This window comes from Schistocerca nitens, chromosome 9 (genome assembly GCF_023898315.1).
Source record: "Schistocerca nitens isolate TAMUIC-IGC-003100 chromosome 9, iqSchNite1.1, whole genome shotgun sequence".
Taxonomy (NCBI): domain Eukaryota; kingdom Metazoa; phylum Arthropoda; class Insecta; order Orthoptera; family Acrididae; genus Schistocerca; species Schistocerca nitens.
The window spans coordinates 229,959,402-229,980,283 of NC_064622.1; the positions used below are offsets into that span (position 1 = coordinate 229,959,402).

General features: G+C 42.8%; 1 protein-coding gene across 1 annotated transcript in view; it reads left to right on the top strand.

Annotated features, from left to right (window-relative positions):
- LOC126204145 (serine/arginine repetitive matrix protein 1-like) overlaps nucleotides 1-19,037 on the top strand; it is a 410,265-nt gene extending 391,228 nt beyond the window's left edge. The window contains exon 5 of the mRNA XM_049938554.1: nucleotides 15,173-19,037. Within this exon, the coding sequence (XP_049794511.1) occupies nucleotides 15,173-15,646 (474 nt within the window). The 3' untranslated portion in view covers nucleotides 15,647-19,037. The remainder of the gene's footprint in view (nucleotides 1-15,172) is intronic.
- The last annotated feature ends 1,845 nt before the right edge of the window (nucleotides 19,038-20,882 follow it).

Genomic DNA, 20,882 nt, shown 5'->3' on the forward strand with positions numbered 1-20,882 from the left:
CTGTCTTGTTCAATGCATTCATGTCCGAAAAGAACATAGCATCGTACTGCCGCATAACACAAGCACTGCAATATCGTATTTATCCGCTTATACTGGGCAAGCGACTTTCAGTTAAAATGCTTCCCCTGTATGGGAATCGATATGCATGCCACAGCATGCATACCGAAAGTGTTCCAAAACTCTAGGCATATAAACAGGATATTCCGGTGCTCATATTTCGGGTTCTGTCGGCGATACAAAGGTAGGGTCAGTTGTTTCGGATAGACTTTCGGTTAGAGCGCATGTGTATACCGAACAGAAGGATCGCTTTAGTGTCTCTAGCCGACAGTACAGCCTCAAAATATGAATATTACACACTTCCTTCGACTTATGCAAATGGAGCAGATCGGTTGATTCTTTTTGTAGTTAACGTGGTGTACGTTTGCCTTGATGGTACTTATGGAGCCACCATTAATTCATGGGCGGTTCCTCAGAACACCCCTCAAAAAGATTTCTTACTATATTTCCGCTATCAATAGCGGACCAAAACACAGCCGAGGATTCGAAGACGTCTATGCACAGCAAATGGCTGTAATTTTTACCATATATTCATATGATCCCAATCTCGAACAATTATGAAAATTTTCTTTGTATCTTTATCCGTGTACGACATACACTTGATCAGAATTTCATTACTTGTACACGTAAAATTCGCACGTAAAATGGGTTATGAGGCGAAACCGTCGTTTATAAAGTGCCTTAGCACGGATAAATGTGCTGTAAAATGTCTCCGATGTTATTGGTAATCCCATGTTCCAGTACTAAAGCACAAGCAAAAATTTTTTGCACATAAAATTTGATCCAAGGTGTAAAATTAGTTTTGCGTTATTTCAGTTTGATGTAAGTAAACTATCTAAATTTCACTGACCAATACATTTCTTTTCACATGAGTTACATGTCCCGCTGCAACAGGGAAAAGAAAGGAACTAGTGAGAAAATGCTTCTATCGGAGCACAAAAAATGTGAATATGTTCCTGTTTATTTAAAACACTCTCACTAAATGTGGGGTACCAGATGCCTCATTCTACCTTCCTCGTCACATTTAAAAATGTTTCCAAAAATTTTGACATACGAACATAGTCACGCTTTTTTACGCCGAGAGAGAAGAAGATAGTGCAGTGACTAACAGACGGAAAAGTAAGAAATGCTGGAAGATAGTAGGTAGTAGTTGTGTTATAGAAAGAGCGAAGGAGACAATGCCAGTGTGAGACAAACAGAAGAACGGAGCAGCAATGGAACTCAGTTGACTGTGACAGAACAGTGCTAGGAGAATAGGAGAAAAGTGAAGGAGACAGTGCCTTAGTGGGGGAGGTAGCATAAAAAGAAAACGGGAGTGGATGAGAGACCGCGATAATGAGAGACAGAGTACATGACAATGACAACGAGGAAGAGAGAGGCAGTGACAGTGAGAAGAGGCGGCAGCAGCAGGGGAAGGAATGAGATATTAGCAGCAAGGGACAGCAAGAGGGAGACTGCAGTAGTAGGGTAGAAGAAAGAGGATTGTGGCTGTGACACAGCAGGCAGTGACAGTTAGAGAGACACTAATAGATGATTTCAGTGAATTGGAATGAATGAGTGACAGTGTTTTTTTGTATAATAGGAACATATTGGTATTTTTTGTGCTCTGATAGGAGCATTTTTCCGCTGGTATACATAATGGACTTACGAGTGCTTGATGTAGATGCATGCTTGACGACATATGCACATTTTCGTCTGACCCTGAAGCGTGCTTGGACAGCCTAATGGTAAACGGCAGCTGACAGTAAGCGGGAAATCCGGGTTCGAGTCCCGGTCCGGTATAAATATTCATTGTCGTCATGCCATCGTCCAGCTTATGCTTGTCGATATTCGCAACTACGAGTACATTTCAAAAATTGCATTGAAGACGCCATACAGAATTTAGACATACGAGGTGCGGCTAGAAAAAAACCGGACTGATGCTGGAAAAAACATTTATTTACAATTATTTACAATTTCATGTTATCTCCTTCAATGTACTCTCCTCCTCGGTCTCTACACCGCTCCATACGAATTTTCCACTGTTCATAGCAATGCTGCAGATCATTTTCGGTAAGTCCATACATTACTTCCGTCGCTTTTTCTTTTACTGCTTCAACAGTCTCAAATCTAGTTCCTTTCAAAGCTGACTTGACTTTAGGGAAAAGAAAGAAGTCACAGGGGGCCAAATCAGGTGAGTAGGGTGGATGATCTAAGACGGGAATGTTGTGTTTTGCCAAAAACGGCTTCACTGACAACGCACTGTGAGCTGGGGCATTGTCTTGGTGAAGGATCCATGACTTTTTTCTCCACAAATCGTTCCGTTTTCTCCGTACTCGCTCACGTAGGGTAGCCAGGACGCTAATGTAGTAATGCTGATTCACTGTTTGTCCCTCTGGTACCCAATCAATGTGCACAATCCCTTTGATGTCAAAAAAAACAATCATCATTGCCTTGAATTTCGATTTTGACATTCGTGCTTTTTTTGACACCAGGAGTTTTCCAATGCATCGATTGGCGTTTAGTTTCGGGATCGTAAGTAAAAAAACACGATTCATCGCAAGTAATAACATTTTGAAAGAAGGTGGGATCACTTTCAATGTTTTCCAGGATGTCAGAGCAAATCATTCTTCGGCGTTCCTTCTGTTCAATTGTGAGACACTTTGGAACAATTTTTGAACACACTTTATGTTGAAACTTTCATGAAGAATCTGCCTAACACTTTCCTTGTCAACTCCTGTTAACTCAGACACTGCTCTGATTGTTAAACGGCGATCTTGTCGAACAAGTTTACCGATTTTTTCAATGTTTGCATCAGTTTTTGCTGACAATGGTCTGCCAGTGCAAGTGTCATCACTGGTGTCTTCGCGGCCATCTTTAAATCGTTTAAACCACTCAAACACTTGTGTTCGCGATAAACAATCATCGCCGTACACTTGTTGTAACATTACAAACGTTTCACTTGCAGATTTTCCTAGTTTGAAACAAAATTTGATGTTAACACGCTGTTCTTTCTGTACACTCAACATTTTCCGACGCACAGACAAAACGTCAACTACTTAAAACAGACGCCACGGGCAGACTGAGTGCAGGAGGTAGATGAAACTCGAGCAGTAGGTGGAGCGAGAGTCACGTGACAGGCCACGCGACTTTCAGCCTTATTGCATTCGTTTTATTGTTTCACCAGTACTAGTCCGGTTTTTTTCTAGCCACACCTCGTATAAACAGCGATGGAAACCTGTATATCTAAAAGCCGTAAATTCAACTAAATACCTAGGTATTACAATTACGAACAACTTAAACTGGAAAGAACACATAGAAAATGTTGTGGGGAAGGCTAACCAAAGACTGCGTTTTATTGGCAGGACACTTAGAAGGTGTGACAGACCTACTAAAGAGACTGCCTACACTACGCTTGTCCGTCCTCTTTTAGAATACTGCTGCGCTTCGTGGGTTCCTTACCAGATAGGACTGACGGAGTACATCGAAAAAGTTCAAAGAAAGGCAGCACGTTTTGTAGTATCGCAAAGTATGGGAGAGAGTGTCACAGAAATGATACAGGATTTGGGCTGGGAATCATTAAAAGAAAGGCGCTTTTCGTTGCGACGGAATCTTCTCACGAAATTCCAATCACCAACTTTCTCCTCCGAATGCGAAAATGTTTTGTTGACACCGACCTACACAGGGAGGAACGATCACCATGATAAAATAAGGGAAATCAGAGCTCGTACGGAAAGATATAGGTGTTCATTCTTTCCGCGTGCTATGTTGATGTTGTTGTCTTCAGTCCTGAGACTGGTTTGATGCAGCTCTCCATGCTACTCTATCCTGTGCAAGCTTCGTCATCTCCCAGTACTGACTGCAACCTACATCCTTCTGAATCTGCTTAGGGTATTCATCTCTTGGTCTCCCTCTACGATTTTTACCCTCCATGCTGCCCTCCAATGCTAAATTTGTGATCGCCTCATGCCTCAGAACATGTCCTACCAACCGGTCCCTTCTTCTTGTCAAGTTGTGCCACAAACTCCTCTTCTCCCCAATTCTATTCAATACCTCCTCATTAGTTATATGATCTACCCATCTAATCTTCAGAATTCTTCTGTACCCCACATTTCGAATGTTTCTATTCTCTTCTTGTCCAAACTACACTCCTGGAAATTGAAATAAGAACACCGTGAATTCATTGTCCCAGGAAGGGGAAACTTTATTGACACATTCCTGGGGTCAGATACATCACATGATCACACTGACAGAACCACAGGCACATAGGCAACAGAGCATGCACAATGTCGGCACTAGTACAGTGTATATCCACCTTTCGCAGCAATGCAGGCTGCTATTCTCCCATGGAGACGATCGTAGAGATGCTGGATGTAGTCCTGTGGAACGGCTTGCCATGCCGTTTCCACCTGGCGCCTCAGTTGGACCAGCGTTCGTGCTGGACGTGCAGACCGCGTGAGACGACGCTTCATCCAGTCCCAAACATGCTCAATGGGGGACAGATCCGGAGATCTTGCTGGCCAGGGTAGTTGACTTACACCTTCTAGAGCACGTTGGGTGGCACGGGATACATGCGGACGTGCATTGTCCTGTTGGAACAAAAAGTTCCCTTGCCGGTCTAGGAATGGTAGAACGATGGGTTCGATGACGGTTTGGATGTACCGTGCACTATTCAGTGTCCCCTCGACGATCACCAGTGGTGTACGGCCAGTGTAGGAGATCGCTCCCCACACCATGATGCCGGGTGTTGGCCCTGTGTGCCTCGGTCGTATGCAGTCCTGATTGTGGCGCTCACCTGCACGGCGCCAAACACGCATACGACCATCATTGGCACCAAGGCAGAAGCGACTCTCATCGCTGAAGACGACACGTCTCCATTCGTCCCTCCATTCACGCCTGTCGCGACACCACTGGAGGCGGGCTGCACGATGTTGGGGCGTGAGCGGAAGACGGCCTAACGGTGTGCGGGACCGTAGCCCAGCTTCATGGAGACGGTTGCGAATGGTCCTCGCCGATACCCCAGGAGCAACAGTGTCCCTAATTTGCTGGGAAGTGGCGGTGCGGTCCCCTACGGCACTGCGTAGGATCCTACGGTCTTGGCGTGCATCCGTGCGTCGCTGCGGTCCGGTCCCAGGTCGACGGGCACGTGCACCTTCCGCCGACCACTGGCGACAACATCGATGTACTGTGGAGACCTCACGCCCCACGTGTTGAGCAATTCGGCGGTACGTCCACCCGGCCTCCCGCATGCCCACTATACGCCCTCGCTCAAAGTCCGTCAACTGCACATACGGTTCACGTCCACGCTGTCGCGGCATGCTACCAGTGTTAAAGACTGCGATGGAGCTCCGTATGCCACGGCAAACTGGCTGACACTGACGGCGGCGGTGCACAAATGCTGCGCAGCTAGCGCCATTCGACGGCCAACACCGCGGTTCCTGGTGTGTCCGCTGTGCCGTGCGTGTGATCATTGCTTGTACAGCCCTCTCGCAGTGTCCGGAGCAAGTATGGTGGGTCTGACACACCGGTGTCAATGTGTTCTTTTTTCCATTTCCAGGAGTGTATATTATCTTTCACCAAACGAGACAAAATAAAGGTAAACTTCCTCATACTCACTTATGGAATTTTTACATCAACTTTCGCTGCTCCCAAAATTTATCAGTTATACCCTCCTTAACACTATATTGTATCTCCCCTCCCCCATCTTTGAGATTCCTGACATGCTGTCACTCGTATACTAGCCTATCCCATTTTCCTTTCGTCTAAGATCACTCTGAAGTCTGCACCCTCTCCTGGAGTAACTTTCTTTAAGCCCTTCCTTCTCACAGAATGTAGGATAATCCCTGAGTTGTACCTCATCTTCCAATAATAGGTTACACCAAGTGTCTCCTCCCTAATAAAAATTCCAATCCTCCCTGTTCTATCTGACTACAGAAAACTCGTAACTTATGTATCCCGACTATTAGTTCCTTCCTCCATTCACAATCACAATGCAATAGGGGCCATGTAAGTAACGAATATATATACAAAAAAAAAGCGACTACCGCTTTTAAAGCTACCTCACGGTAAGCAGAAAACCACCCCATGACTCCCGTTCAAAAAGTTTTTCCCTCTTACACAAAAATTTCTTCTTTCGAAATGAAAACTATTTCGGAACTTTTGTCCTTTCAATCAGTCCGGAACCGCGCTGCTGCTACGGTCGCAGGTTCGAATCCTGCCTCGGGCATGGATATGTGTACTGTCCTTAGGTTAGTTAGGTTTAAGTAGTTCTAAGTCTAGGGGACTGATGACCTGAGATGTTAAGTCCCATAGTGCTCAGAGCCATTTGAACCCCTTTTTTTTTTTTTTTTTTTTTCCTTTCAATATAAACACGATCTCGTTTCCTAACTTTCATTAACAACGCGGAAACCGGCACATCGACAACAGCTATTATCTTAACCAAAGAAGTTTCTCATCAGAAAATGCATAAAAGTAGAGTCGTACGTCAATGTTAATTTCGCAGTTGATGGCTGAGCAACCGAACCGAAAACGTTTCTTTAAATCGAGTGTTTGTGGTTAACTTAATCACACGTGTTGCTATAAACTATAAGTACCACATATCTGAGGATGCTCGCGAATGACGAACGGAGCTACTCAATAAATCAAATAATATGCGACCTACGGAGTTTCTATCTACATACTTATATGTAGAACTATCGAAAGCATAAATGTTTAATAAAATAAAGGCAGGGTCACACTAAAAAGTTGTCTTGTAGTGTTTCTACCAGTGGCATGCTACTTGTTGATGTGCGTAAGGTTTGCCCATTTTTTCTGTATGTGTTGCTAAAAACACTCAGATGCATCCGTCTGAGTATCCCGTAGCGACGTTGCACAATACTATACTGCGATTCAAAGTACATCAGTCAGCATAATTAAAGGACTACTTTTCGAAACTCCGTAATTGCTCCCATTGCGATGCAGAAATTTGGCGCAAAGATGCCTACAACCTTCCTCTTTAATGAAATTACAATGAAATCCAGACCATTTTAGCTGCTTACAGGCGTTGATAAATATCAACGGGGACGGTTGAAAATGTGTGCCCCAACCGGGACTCGAACCCGGGATCTACAAACGTAGTGTGTGGCCAACAAGTTGTAAATGTGGGTCTCACAGGGAGCGTGCCAAGGAGAAATCACTGCACTCGCACTACCCTCTCTGTGCTCGATGGTTCAGTCGGATAGAGCGTCTGCCACGTAAGCAAGAGATCCCGAGTTCGAGGCCCGGTCAGTGTACACATTTTCACCTGTCCCGTGCAGGAAAAGACCAAAGCTCGGAAGTTCACCTGAACTCTGCTGTGGGTTATCGATGTGCCATTGGCACAAAATTGCTCCCTACTTCTGCCCAACGCCACCGTGAAAGAGTCACACGATGGGAAGATCGACACATGCCCTCTTGCCAACATTTCACCCCTTTTTTTTGGTGCCTCTGCGACGGAGTTCAGAACAGCAAGTTGAAATCACGTGGTTTTCTTATGGATAGCTGAGAAAAACGTTTCAGAGACACGACCGCTCAGAATCGATGATAAGAGGCCTCCGGACGTGGTAAAAAGGCGTCGATGAAACCGCCCCTTCCCCTGGGGCGTTTGCTTACACACATTGCGCGGTCAGAAACAGCAGTTTGGAGTGATGTGCAACAGAATGACGTTGTTCACAATCCTTGACATTGCTGACACCCTCCGGAAGGTTCAATCCTTTACGAAGGACATCTTAGGGCTGTAATCAAATTGAGAGTGAGCTGACCCCTTTGGAGTTTAACGCGACTGCAATTTTTGCTCTGGTATACATGGTGAAACCACTAGGGACCTTTCAAACTCATTCGATGAAATTTAAACGTGATTCGAAGCAGCAAAGAGCTTTTGGGGTGTTTCAACTCCTGGTTCTCGCACTTTGTGGTGTGCTCATATGGCGGGGTGTAACATTGACATATCCATTAAAAAAAAAAAAATGCAAAGGTTCTTTCTGTGGCTCCCCAAGTTTGGTAACACCCTTGGCGCCACTGACGCACCTTTCTTGAGCATTTAAAAAATGTACCTATACGGAGACAACTCTTGACAGATTCTTAGGTGCCTGTGGGCAGACAATCCCTTCGATATCCTACAGCTATGTAGCGCTACACAGCTGTTGTAGCGTCTGCTCGTGGGCATGCAGAATCTGAAGATTGCCGAAAGGGATGCCTGTCATGTCGGCATCCAGGAATCAGGTTGTTGAATGGTTGTTTCTGCACGGGAACATTTTTAAAGTGCCCAACAAATGTCCACGGGTTGCACCAAGTGTGTTGTGTATCTGGAGAGTCTTAGAGGAACCCTCTGCCTTTTTTTCCCCCATGCATGTCACGTGTCAATATCGCCCCCCACCCACCCACCCTCCACCCCCACCCCCATGATCACGCGACATGACTGCGCAAACAAGAGGGCTGAAAAAAAACCTAAACACCCTTCGTTGCTTCGGATCGTGTTCAAATTTCGTCAAATGGTTTTGGACATTCGGTAGTGATTACTCCCTGCATATCAGAGCAAAGATTGCGACAGCGCTGAATTCCAAAGGAGTCAACTCACTTTCAATTGGGTTACAGCACCACAGCGTCCTTAGAGTAGAGTTGAATCGTCCGGTGGATGTCAGCAATGTCAAAGATTGTCAGCAACGTCATTATGTTGCACATCACTCCAAATTGCTGTTTTCAACCACGAAATGTGTGCAAATGAACGCCCCAAGGGGTTTTATCGACGCCCTTTATGCCTCCTCCTAGGGCTTTTCGTGTCGATTCTGAGCGATGCTGTGTCTGAAATATTTTCCTCGACCACACATAGCAAAACTGCGTGATTTCAACGCTGAGTGTCGCCGCTATAAACTTCATCGCACGGCCGTCAAAAAAGCGTGAATAATGGCCAAGAGTGGTTGTGACGACCTTCCTATCAGGTGACACGTTCAGAATGGTATTGGGCAGAAGTGTGGTGAAATTTGATGCAAACTTGACATCATTAACCCACCTTACACCTCTGACCTTTTTCACATATGTCAACACCTTGCTGTTTGAAGTGTCACTGAGCCTGTGGGTGATGTTGCAGGGCGCCGCTCTTTTTCGCGATCACAGAGGATGGCTGTAGACGTGTAACTAGAGTTCTTAAACTGCAGTAGGCTACCGTAGACTATCATAAATAATCGTAGTCGACAGCAGTATTCCTTGTACCCTCGATCAGATATAAAGGGCAGTGTAACGTACGGAGCGTTTTCTTCTACATAGTTATTCTGCTGCCTGTTACTTAAATACAATCGGTATTTATGGAATAACTGAAATCGCCGATGTCTAATTCAGGTTTTATCCAAAAATTGTTGATTTGTAATGTGAAACAGAGGGATATTATAGTATAAATTAAAAGAGAACACAGATTTATCACTTCGCACTAGAAAATGAAATATCCTCAAAAAAAAAAAAAAAAACCGCAGTATCCTCAATAGATGTAAAACAAAAGAGGTGAACAAAAAAATCTCATACAGATCATGATGTAAAACGTTCAATTGGATCGTGATATATATACATATGAGTGTGTCATGATGAGAAATAATTATATATATATATCATGATGAAAAACGTTTGAGATTTTTTTGTTCACCTCTTTTGTCTTACTTTTTTTGAGGATACTGCGGTTTTTGTTTTTTTGTTTTTGAAGGTATTGCATTTTCTAGTGCTAAGTGATAAATCTGTGTTCATTTTTAATTTATACCATAATATCCCTTGGTTCCACATTACAAATCATCGAAGATTTCAATTATACCATAAACACTGTTTATATTTAGGAGGATAACTATGTAGAAGAAAAAGTTCCGTAGGTTACACTGCCCTGTATATATCCTGTGTCAGTTTTTAGATCGTTCACAGCCTCCAATTTCTCGGGGAATACAGTGGGACACTGGTCGTATATGCATACAAAGCGATAAAAATGAGATAACGCCCAATAGGTAAGCAACTCAATTAACATACAGGTAATGCAGTTACGATCTTATCTGACCGAGGCTACAAGTACACCTTCCATGCATGCATACACTCATATACAGGGTGAGTCACCTAACATTACCGCTGGATATATTTCGTAAACCACATCAAATACTGACGAATCGATTCCACAGACCGAACGGGAGGAGAGGGGCTAGTGTAACTGGTTAATACAAACCATAAAAAAATGCACGGAAGTATGTTTTTTAACACAAACCTACGTTTTTTTAAATGGAACCCCGTTAGTTTTCTTAGCACATCTGAACATATAAACAAATACGTAATCAGTGCCGTTTGTTGCATTGTAAAATGTTAATTACATCCGGAGATATTGTAACCTAAAATTGACGCTTGAGTACCACTCCTCCGCTGTTCGATCGTGTGTATCGGAGAGCACCGAATTACGTAGGGATCCAAAGGGAACGGTGATGGACCTTAGGTACAGAAGAGACTGGAACAGCACATTACGCCCACATGCTAACACCTTTTTATTGGTCTTTTTCACTGACGCACATGTACGTTACCATGAGGGGTGAGGTACACGTACACACGTGGTTTCCGTTTTCAATTACGGAGTGGAATAGAGTGTGTCCCGACATGTCAGGCCAATAGATATTCAATGTGGTGGCCATCATTTGCTGCACACAATTGCAATCTCTGGCTTAATGAAGGTCGTACACGCCGCAGTACATCTGGTGTAATGTCGCCGCAGGCTGCCACAATACGTTGTTTCATATCCTCTGGAGTTGTAGGCATATCACGGTACACATTCTCTTTTAACATACCCCACAAAAAGAAGTCCAGAGGGGTAAGATCAGGAGAACGGGCTGGCCAATTAATGCGTCCTCCACGTCCTATGAAACGCCCGTCGAACATCCTGTCAAGGGTCAGCCTAGTGTTAATTGCGGAATGTGCAGGTGCACCATCATGCTGATACCACATACGTCGACGCGTTTCCGGTGGGACATCTTCGAGCAACGCTGGCAGATCATTCTGTAGAAACGCTATGTATGTTGCAGCTGTTTGGGCCCCTGCAATGAAGTGAGGACCAAAGAGGTGGTCGCCAATGATTCCGCACCATACATTTATAGTCCACGGTCGCTGTCGTTCAACCTGTCTGAGCCAACGAGGATTGTCCACGCACCAGTAATGCATGTTCCATAGATTCACTGCTCCGTGGTTTGTGAAACCCGCTTCATCGGTAAACAGGTAAAACTGCAACGCATTCTCTGTTAATGCCCATTGACAGAATTGCACTCGATGATTAAAGTCATCACCATGTAATTGCTGATGTAGCGACACATGAAACAGGTGAAAGCGGTGACGATGCAGTATGCGCATGACACTACTTTGACTCAGTCCACCGGCTCTCGCAATGTCCCGTGTACTCATGTGTGGGTTCATGCCAACAGCAGCTAACAAACCAACTGCACCCGCTTCTCCTGTGACGGGCCTGTTACGGACCCGTTTGCGTGCTACGACCATACCTGCTGCATACAGTTGGCGGTAGATGTTTTGCAATGTGCGGCACGTTGGATGCTCTCTGTCCGGGTACCGTTCTGCATACACCCTGCAGGCTTCAGCTGCATTTCGTCGACACTCGCCATAGATGAGTATCATCTCCGCCTTTTCAGAGTTCGAATACACCATGGTCACAGTTCCTACAACACTACACTATCACAGACGTCTGCTAACACGGTGTACTACAGTTGATCTGCGTGCGGAGACGAATGCAGAATAACAATAGCAGCAAGCGCTACATGCGGACACTGCGACAGCTAGACCAAACCACAACAGTGCACTACAGCCACACTCGTAAACACGGTCGGCATCGTAAACATGTCCTTGCAGATGCTGCTCGCCGACCGTGGCCCGTGTTTGTTACAACACGCAACTGAACGTCGTAGGTTTCAAGCGTCAACTTTAGGTTACAATATCTCCGGATCTAAATAACATTTTACAATGCAACAAACGGCACTGATTACGTTTTTGTTTATATGTTCAGATGTGCTAACAAAACTAACGTGGTTCCATTTAAAAAAAACGTAGGTTTGTGTTAAAAAACATACTTCCGTGCATTTTTGTATGGTTTGTATTAAACAATTACACTAGCCCCTCTCCTCACGTTCGGTCTGTGGAATCGGTTCGTCAGTATTTGATGTGGTTTACGAAATATATCCAGCGGTAACGTTAGGTGACTCACCATATATATATATATATATATATATATATATATATATATATGTGTGTGTGTGTGTGTGTGTGTGTGTGTGTGTGTGTGTGTGTGTGTGTGTGTGTGTGTGCGCATGGAAGCTGTACTTGCATCAAAAGCAATTGCTGTGATTACATAAAACCCAGAACTGATGCAATTTATATTCTGCAAGGGCATAAAATACACAGTGGACTAATAATGAACGATGTATGTTTCCAATAATATGCAAAACAAACAAACAAAACACAAAGCGAAGTCATCGACTTTCAGTTTCTCTCTCACACACTGATTTGTTTTTCTTCCCCTACCAATGCTACCAACACTCCCGGAAATCCTACCATTTACTAAATCATTTATGTAGTGCTCTAAAACTACCGAACCATAGTTCTGGTAAACGCAGCTGTACATGTAGCCGAATTTCACACTTCTGCGTCGGACTGGCGGAGTTTCAAAAACGTGACCCTTCAGTTTTTTAAATCGTACGACACGTAAGAGCAGAAATGTTCCAGTATCGGTTGTACAGTGGAGGGAGCGCCAGCTGTCCGTCTCGCGACGTGACTTCTTAAGTAATAGAACCCAGTGCGTTGTCCTCGATGGTGAGTGTTCATCGGAGGTGAGGTTATCATATGGAGTGCCCCAGGGAAGTGTGGTAGGTCCACTGTTGTTTCCTATCTACATAAATGATCTTTTGAATATGGTGGATAGCAATGTGCGGCTGTTTGCCGATGATGCTGTGGTGTACGGGAAGGTGTCGTCGTTGAGTGACTGTAGGAGGATACAAGATGACTTGGACAGGATTTGTGATTGGTGTATACAATGGCAGCTAACTTTAAATATAGATAAATGTAAATTAATGCAGATGAATAGGAAAAAGAATTCTGTGATGTTTGAATACTCCATTAGTAGTGTAGCGCTTGACACAGTCACGTCGATTAAATATTTGGGCGTAACATTGCAGAGCGATATGAAGTGGGACAAGCATGTAATGGCAGTTGTGGGGAAGGCAGATAGTCGCCTTCGGTTCATTGGTAGAATTTTGGGAAGATGTGCTTCATCTGTAAAGGAGACCGCTTTTAAAACACTAATACGACCTATTCTTGTGTACTGCTCGAGCGTTCGGCATCCCTATCAGGTCGGATTGAGGGAGGACATAGAGGCAATTCAGAGGCGGGCTGCTAGATTTGTTACTGTTAGGTTTGATCATCACGCGAGTGTTACGGAAATGCTTCAGGAACTCGGGTGGGAGTTTCTAGAGCAGGGCCGGCCAAACGCTGCACAGTGTGCAGACGTGCGGAAGTGCTGCACACGTGCGCACGTGTGCGACAGCGAGCGACAGCGACATCTGTTATTAGACATGTGTCCTTCCCTGTTTATGTGGTACAAGCAAGAGCGCAACATACCAAGTCTCGTTTACCCCTGGTAACCGTAACCTTAACAGAGAAGTACTGAGAAATGGCAGGTACTGTGAAAAAGCAAAGGACGGGAGATCTATGTTCTCAGTCGTTTAAAAATGACTGGGAACTGCAATTCTTTTTTGTAGCCGTTGGTGAAAACTCACAGTGTTTGCTGTGCCGCCGAATAATAGGCGGCCAGCGTAAGTCTTCAATTGAAAGATAGTACAATACATATCACAAAGGCGAGTGTAGTGTACTCAACAGTGAAGAACGGCAAGCAAAATTAAATGTCCTTAAGAAAATGAATAAGACACATCAACTCTATTATCATTTCTCACGACCAGTGATAAACGTGTTTGGATTTGTTCCTTTCATAATTAAAAATTATTGTTTACTAACTGTGCATTATTGCCGCTTTCTGCTCCATGTTACATTATTATCAGGGAAGTTGGTCATTAAACCGATTGTTCCAATGTATACTTACATTTAGGGTTTTTTTAAATGTGTGAAGGGCTACGCTCAGCTGAAGTCGATAAAACATAACATTCATCTAATTGTCGGTTATTATGCAGATTTCAGAGGTAACTGATGAAAGATATAGCAATAATGGTATTGAAAAAACAGGTGATCATCGAGAGGTCTGCGGTTATCATTCTGTTCAGAGGTCAGTGAGACAGCATTCTGTTCAGAGGTCAGTGAGACAGAAATTATGTGGGTGTAACTGAGGGCACCGAGAATTAGTTATAGGAAACCTTGCATTAGTTTAATGTTATTTGAAATCATGAATAAGGTTCGTTGGAAGTCACTAAGTGCTCTCTTTATTAAATACTAGATCAACAACATTACTCGTATTTACGTGCCGTCAGTCAAGCTGCCTTAATAAAAACCCACGGTTATTAACTGTATTACTTGTCTCACTGGGTTAAACTGTTAAAATAAAAGTAGACGTCTCAATGAGTAGACTGTGACAGTATACGCGAAATACCTTCCCATGGTTGGCTTGCAAGCTGTGGAAGGAGCACTAGAATGTGCCGGTACAGAGTATCCCAGCAAATGGATAAAGCGACATCTGTGCGTAGAAACATGGACTACATGAACGCTGACGGCTGCGGCGTGCACGCTGTGACCCGGAAGTTGCACATGTGCAGGAGCACCGCACGCGTGCAGAATTTCTGGCCGGCCCTGCTCTAGAGGAAAGGAGGCGTTCTTTTCGTGCATCGCTACTGGGGAAATTTAGAGAACCAGCATTTGAGGCTGACTGCAGTACAATTTTACTGCCGCCAACTTACATTTCGCGGAAAGACCACAAAGATAAGATAAGAGAGATTAGGGCTCGTACAGAGGCATATAGGTAGTCATTTTTCCCTCGTTCTGTTTGGGAGTAGAACAGGGAGAGAAGATGCTAGTTGTGGTACGAGGTACTCTCCGCCACGCACTGTGTGGTGGATTGCCGGAGTATGGATGTAGATGTAGATGTGTGTGTGTGTGTGTGTGTGGGCAGGTCCTGCGCGGGCAGCTGGTGTCTCCCAGCAGCGCGTGGCCGCAGTACACGGTGGTGCGCGGCAGCGCGTGGTGCGCCCAGCCGCAGGCGCATGCGCAGCCGCGCAGCCGCAGCAAGTCTCCGCCGAGGCCGAGGCGAGCCGCGGCTGCCGCAGCCGCCAGCAGCCGCTACGCCGAGGCGGCCAGGTTCCTGGGCGGCCTGTCGCAGCGGCTGCGCGACGCCGTGGGGGGCGGCGGAGGCGGGGGCGGCGGCCACCCCCAGCACCACCTCCAGCAGCAGCAGTGCTCGCTGTACGGCACGGCGGCGCGCAGGCGCAGCACGCCCGACGTCTTCCGCTCGGCGGAGAACTTGCTGGCCGGCGCCGGCGGACACCGCCTCAAGTCCGTCATCAAGAAGGCGCGCCGCCCCGACTCCCGCGCCGAGCCCAAGAAGGTCACCTTCAGCGCCTACGCCACCGTCCAAGTCGTCGACTGAGGCCCCCGCTCCTTCGTCACCGCCGAGAATGTGCGCCGCGAAGCGAAATACAAAAATGAGACGCCGCGTTCCGCGCTTTTTACTGAGCTGCCAGGGGGTAAAAATTGATGCTGATGAATTTTCCCAACCTTGCGTGAGGATACGATCTTATGTATACCCATGATCACAAAATTTGCCCATCGTAAAGGCTGGCGCAGTAGAGCTCTGTCGAGGAAAGAAAGACAAACGTAAATTAAGACGCACCAGTGCTCAAATGCGTCATATATTTAATTTAAAAACACAACATATTTCAACAACACACGATCCCACTATCAAGTACTAGAAAAACGTGACGTATAGTGGCGATTCAAAAGGAATGTGTTATAGCACACCACGTATTTTTAAGTGAAAATGGAAAAAAATATATAGGAACTATATCCATTTTTCTGAAGGCTTACATAGTGTCCATTTTCCCCTACCGAAGCAGGTAATGTGCCATCGCAACAGGATGCCACAGTCATTGTTCTGAATTCCGATCGTATTTACTAGGCAATTTGATGCCCTAATATCAGAAATAATCCCAAACGCCTGCAGCAGACCGTTTTCAGTCGTGTTTATATTACACCAAATATAACAGAACAGCGGCGGTTTTAATTATTATACATTAATTAACTTAAAATCGTTTAGAGGGATCGAATGATGGATGGCAGCTTTGTATATAAAAGAGCTTAAAAGTCAATCTCATCTATAGTATTGTTTTTGATATGTGGAAGTAACTGTTATTGGAGTAGAAATCTTGACCACTCTTTCCAAGTAGCGTGGTCACTCTTCTCGATTTGTCACCTTTTCAGCATTAGTTGTTCACAGAGCAAACCATCACACTGAAAGAAGCAAAAAGGAACTGCATTTGTAGCCCAAAAGGCATGGTTTACACACTCATATTGTAAAAAAATATTATTCAGCATATAATTGAGATAACAAGAACAATATAAGTGACTTACCTTACATCAGACAACTGAAAATTAGAAAATATTTACTCAAAAATAGTAGGACAAGCTTCCTCTGTCAAACTGAAGGTGTATGTTAGATCAAGTCTGACCAGTTCTCAGCAGGCAGCAGCACTGTTCATGGCCAAAAATATGCAATGGGCAATTTTCACATGCTGGCCAATTTATCCCACATTCCTTGTCGCCATTAGGCAGAATCAAAGATAAACACATGACAAACATGCACTGTCACACATGTAAAACCTAATACATACCATGGTATAGTGTTCATAATTACTGGTGGCACTAACAGAGTATGCTTCTTGATGATGGAATTGTGTCTTTGAGAAATACGTGTCTCCAAATAAATTTAATTACACATTTGGACAACTGGTGTGTCAGAAGTTCCTTACCAATCTTATGATACAGTTATGCTATGGTTTGCAACAGATAAGAAGGAATTAAATGCTGCGGCAACACACACCACGTGAATACCAGATTTACTCATAATGTTTTAACTGACACCTTTCAAAAATAAATTTAGGTAATGTATTTCTTTCTTCTTTGCAGGTGCAAGTCTGCAGTCCTGGTACACAATGAAATCATTGTTGGAAAGTACTGAAGCACACTGGTAGAGTGCGCAAAACAAAATGGTGTAGTCTACTGACAAAGTGGAGATGAACCGCACCATTGTGATCTGGCTCATGTTCTGGTGATGTGCTATGGTACTGTAGCACAGTGATTTCAGTATGTAACAGGACTGGGAGGATATACTGCAAACAAACAAATTATTATTTAACTACATTTTCTGAAACAATAATTAAAATTTTATGACTATCTCACGAAAAAAGGTCCTCAGTCATGACAGAGCCTTTGTCACTTGTTTCTTTACATCACACTGTTTCCGGCTTCCTGGTTCATCACAAAGTTTTGCTGGACTGAAAGTCTGAATTAGATTAACACTATAAAGCAGTGTAAAAATGTCATTAATACAATACAGTCAGCTTGGCTATCAAGTTTGAACATATACACATAATTTGGACATTGGTTTGTAATATTTTTTCTGTCAATATCAGAACCATTGAAATAGTTATTGTTGCTTGCATCATGCATACATATATTTACTATTTTGTTTCATTGTTCCACATCCTTCAACCTCCTCCTTACAGTATCTCTACAAAGTCACAATCACAGATCTAAACAGAACATTACAGTACTACTGAAATGGCAGTTGTCTTATTGTGTTGATGAAAGAACAAATTTATCCATACAGAACATACTATACCAACTATAAATTCGACATTTTAGGAATATGTATTTATGAGAGGATTGTACTTGTGCTATGTTGCAGAAAATATATACTAAACCAGGACTCCCACTATAAGACAAACTGTTTAAATGTACAATAAAGTATTTCAAAGCTATACCGTTTGCATTCACCACAGTGAATGTATGTTTCAAAGTGAAATTCATTTTTCATCGAACACAGCACTACAAAGGCACACACAATAAAAAGAAAGGAAAGAAAGAGATACAATTTTTGTGATTGTGTTAATGCACACACTTTTATTAAGTTGGTGTCATCTGGGCATTCACAAGTCAGTTTGGTGGTGGAACAAGAATTGATAAGGATAATTTTGGGTGACTTAAGCCCACAATGTGGAAGTACATCAGCGTTAATCTTTTCTTCTTTTGTGGCAGTAGAATGCAGCTCTTACTTTTGAAACCATATGAAAGCTAATGGAACCTAAAGTAAACTACAGTATAGCAGAAAACTTAAGTTTTTATGATTGTATTTTAATGACTATGTCATATTGTATATTCCTTCTTCTTTCTGTTCCAGCATCACTTCAGCAATGGATGCAAAATATTGTAACATTTCTACGCATGATGTAGAGCATGTTTTCCAGTATTTTCACCCGCACCTATGTATTATAATCGCACAACCATCACATTGCTGTAATATGTACATAATAGCAACCTCTTTCATCTTATGGAAGTAATCAACAAGTTTAAATATTGACTGAAGTCATTTCATTCATAAGTCAAATGCTTTTCTGTTTTATGTATGAGTAAAATAGAGAAGGACCACTTAATCAAACTGTAACCAAATAACTATGGATTAAGACTAATGTAAATATGTTTCATCTGAAGGAAATTGAAACTTCCTACATTGCTCACTTTTTAAAATTACATTAACTTGGAACCTCACTTAGCCATTAAAAGTTTTTTTATTATATAGAATGAATTATAATTTTTTATTTAGTAATTACTTGTTGTTTGAAATTTGTTCTTTCTTGAACAGTGTGAAATAGCCAGTGAAGCTTAGAAACAAATTCTCAAATTTTTAAAAGTCTTTAATAAGGATATTGTAGCTTTTACTCTTTCCACATTCTTTCAATAATATATAAATAGTTGTATGAAAATTTGAAGTGATACTTCTTTGACCCATGACATACCAAGCACCTACGATCCCTTATGAATCTCTCCCATATTTAAAAAAAATTATCAGCTGAACAGTCATCCTGTGTGTCACAAATTCCAGATCAATTTGAACCAAAACATACTGTGACAAAAGAAAATTCAAGAACAAATTACTAAGCTGTCTGAGCACTACTCTGATTCCCTTTCAGTTGTATTGTCTATGTTCCTAATGTAATTCTTCATAGAGTAACAGTCTAGAAACAATCTGAATACCACTCAGTAGAGCTGCAAATACATCAACTTACCGAACAGCTGTGATAAGTTTTAATGCACTGGCACTTGCAGAAATATCAGTGCTATTTCATGACATATGTAACATATACTTTAGAAGATATGTTCTGGTACAATATAAATCCTTTAGGAATAAAGGAGACCACTCACCAAAAAGCAGAAGAGTTTAATCATCGACAGACACACACAAAAAAGAACTTAAGCTTGATAGCTTTCATAGCATCATATACCACACACGTATTGTCCTGAAACATAGCAAGCCTTCATCAAGCATAGCTTGTTTTGGCTTTGCAATGTTTTTTTTTTTTAATTTTGAAAGAATTCACCACTTTTCTCACCATATTTATGTTTGAGTTGAAACAGTTTAGTCCAAGAGATTATCTTTTAAGTCATTTGCCCAAGAAAGTGACATTAACATGAAGTCACTTCATTAACACAACAACATAAACATCGCTGCTTTCACTATTAGTTTATATTTGTTTTATCATTACTTGTTTTTTATTTAAAATGCCCACCACAGTTATAAATTTGGAAAGGGAATTTAAGATGAGGGAGAAGAAATAAAAATTTTAAGTTTGTCAATGACACTGTAATTGTGTCAGAGAAGCAAAAGACTTTTGGAAGAACAATTGTGCAAAATACACAGTGCCCTTCAAAGGGGTTATGAGATGAATATCAACAAATGTAAAACAAAGGTATTGGAATGCAGCCGAATTAAATTGGAAGATGGTGGATGAACTAGATTAAGAACTGAGGTAGTACAAGCAGAAGTTGAGTTTTACTATTTGTGCAGCAGAATAACTGATGATGATTAAATATATCTATGGCATTGTTGACTGTTGATAGTGCATATTCATTTTTCGTCATATGATTGAATATCAAAAACTTTTCAGGTTCACTACATGGCAGCTAGTTCATGTGTAACTTTATTTATGTGATGCATGGCGTTGAGAGAACAGTGGGGGGGGGGGGACCCCCTGTCTGGCTACATCCTTGTAACTACTGAAGAGATACTGCATCAAATTTGTGAGAACAGAGCTTTACAGCCCAAAGTTACTAAGAGAAAGTTTGCATTTCCGGGCATATCCTGAGAAATTGAGGAGCAACGAATAGTGAAGAGTATTCAGGGGCATAAAAACTGTAAACATAAGCCAATGTTCACATACAGAAAGCAAGTTCAGGTGCATGTATGTTGCAATTGCTGTGCAGAGATGAACAGTCTAGCCCAGGTTAGACTAGTGTGGAGAGCTGCTACAAACTGTTCAGGCTACAGACTGCAATATTAACAACTACTGAAGTTCACACTATAACTACTCCTCATGCTACACGTAAGTTCACAGACAAACAGGAGTTTCAGGGTTGTTTGTGTGGCCATCATTCGCAGCAAGCATATACTTGTTTTGCAAATCAATAAAGTAACTAGCAGCAGGAAAAGGCAGTTCAATTTGCAAAACGAGTATTTAAACAGGAGTTTGGTTTATTCAAAAGTGGTAAGTACCTCGAATTAAGCATTGTTTCACTATAAAGCTGTTTTATCCATTATGATAGTCATAGTC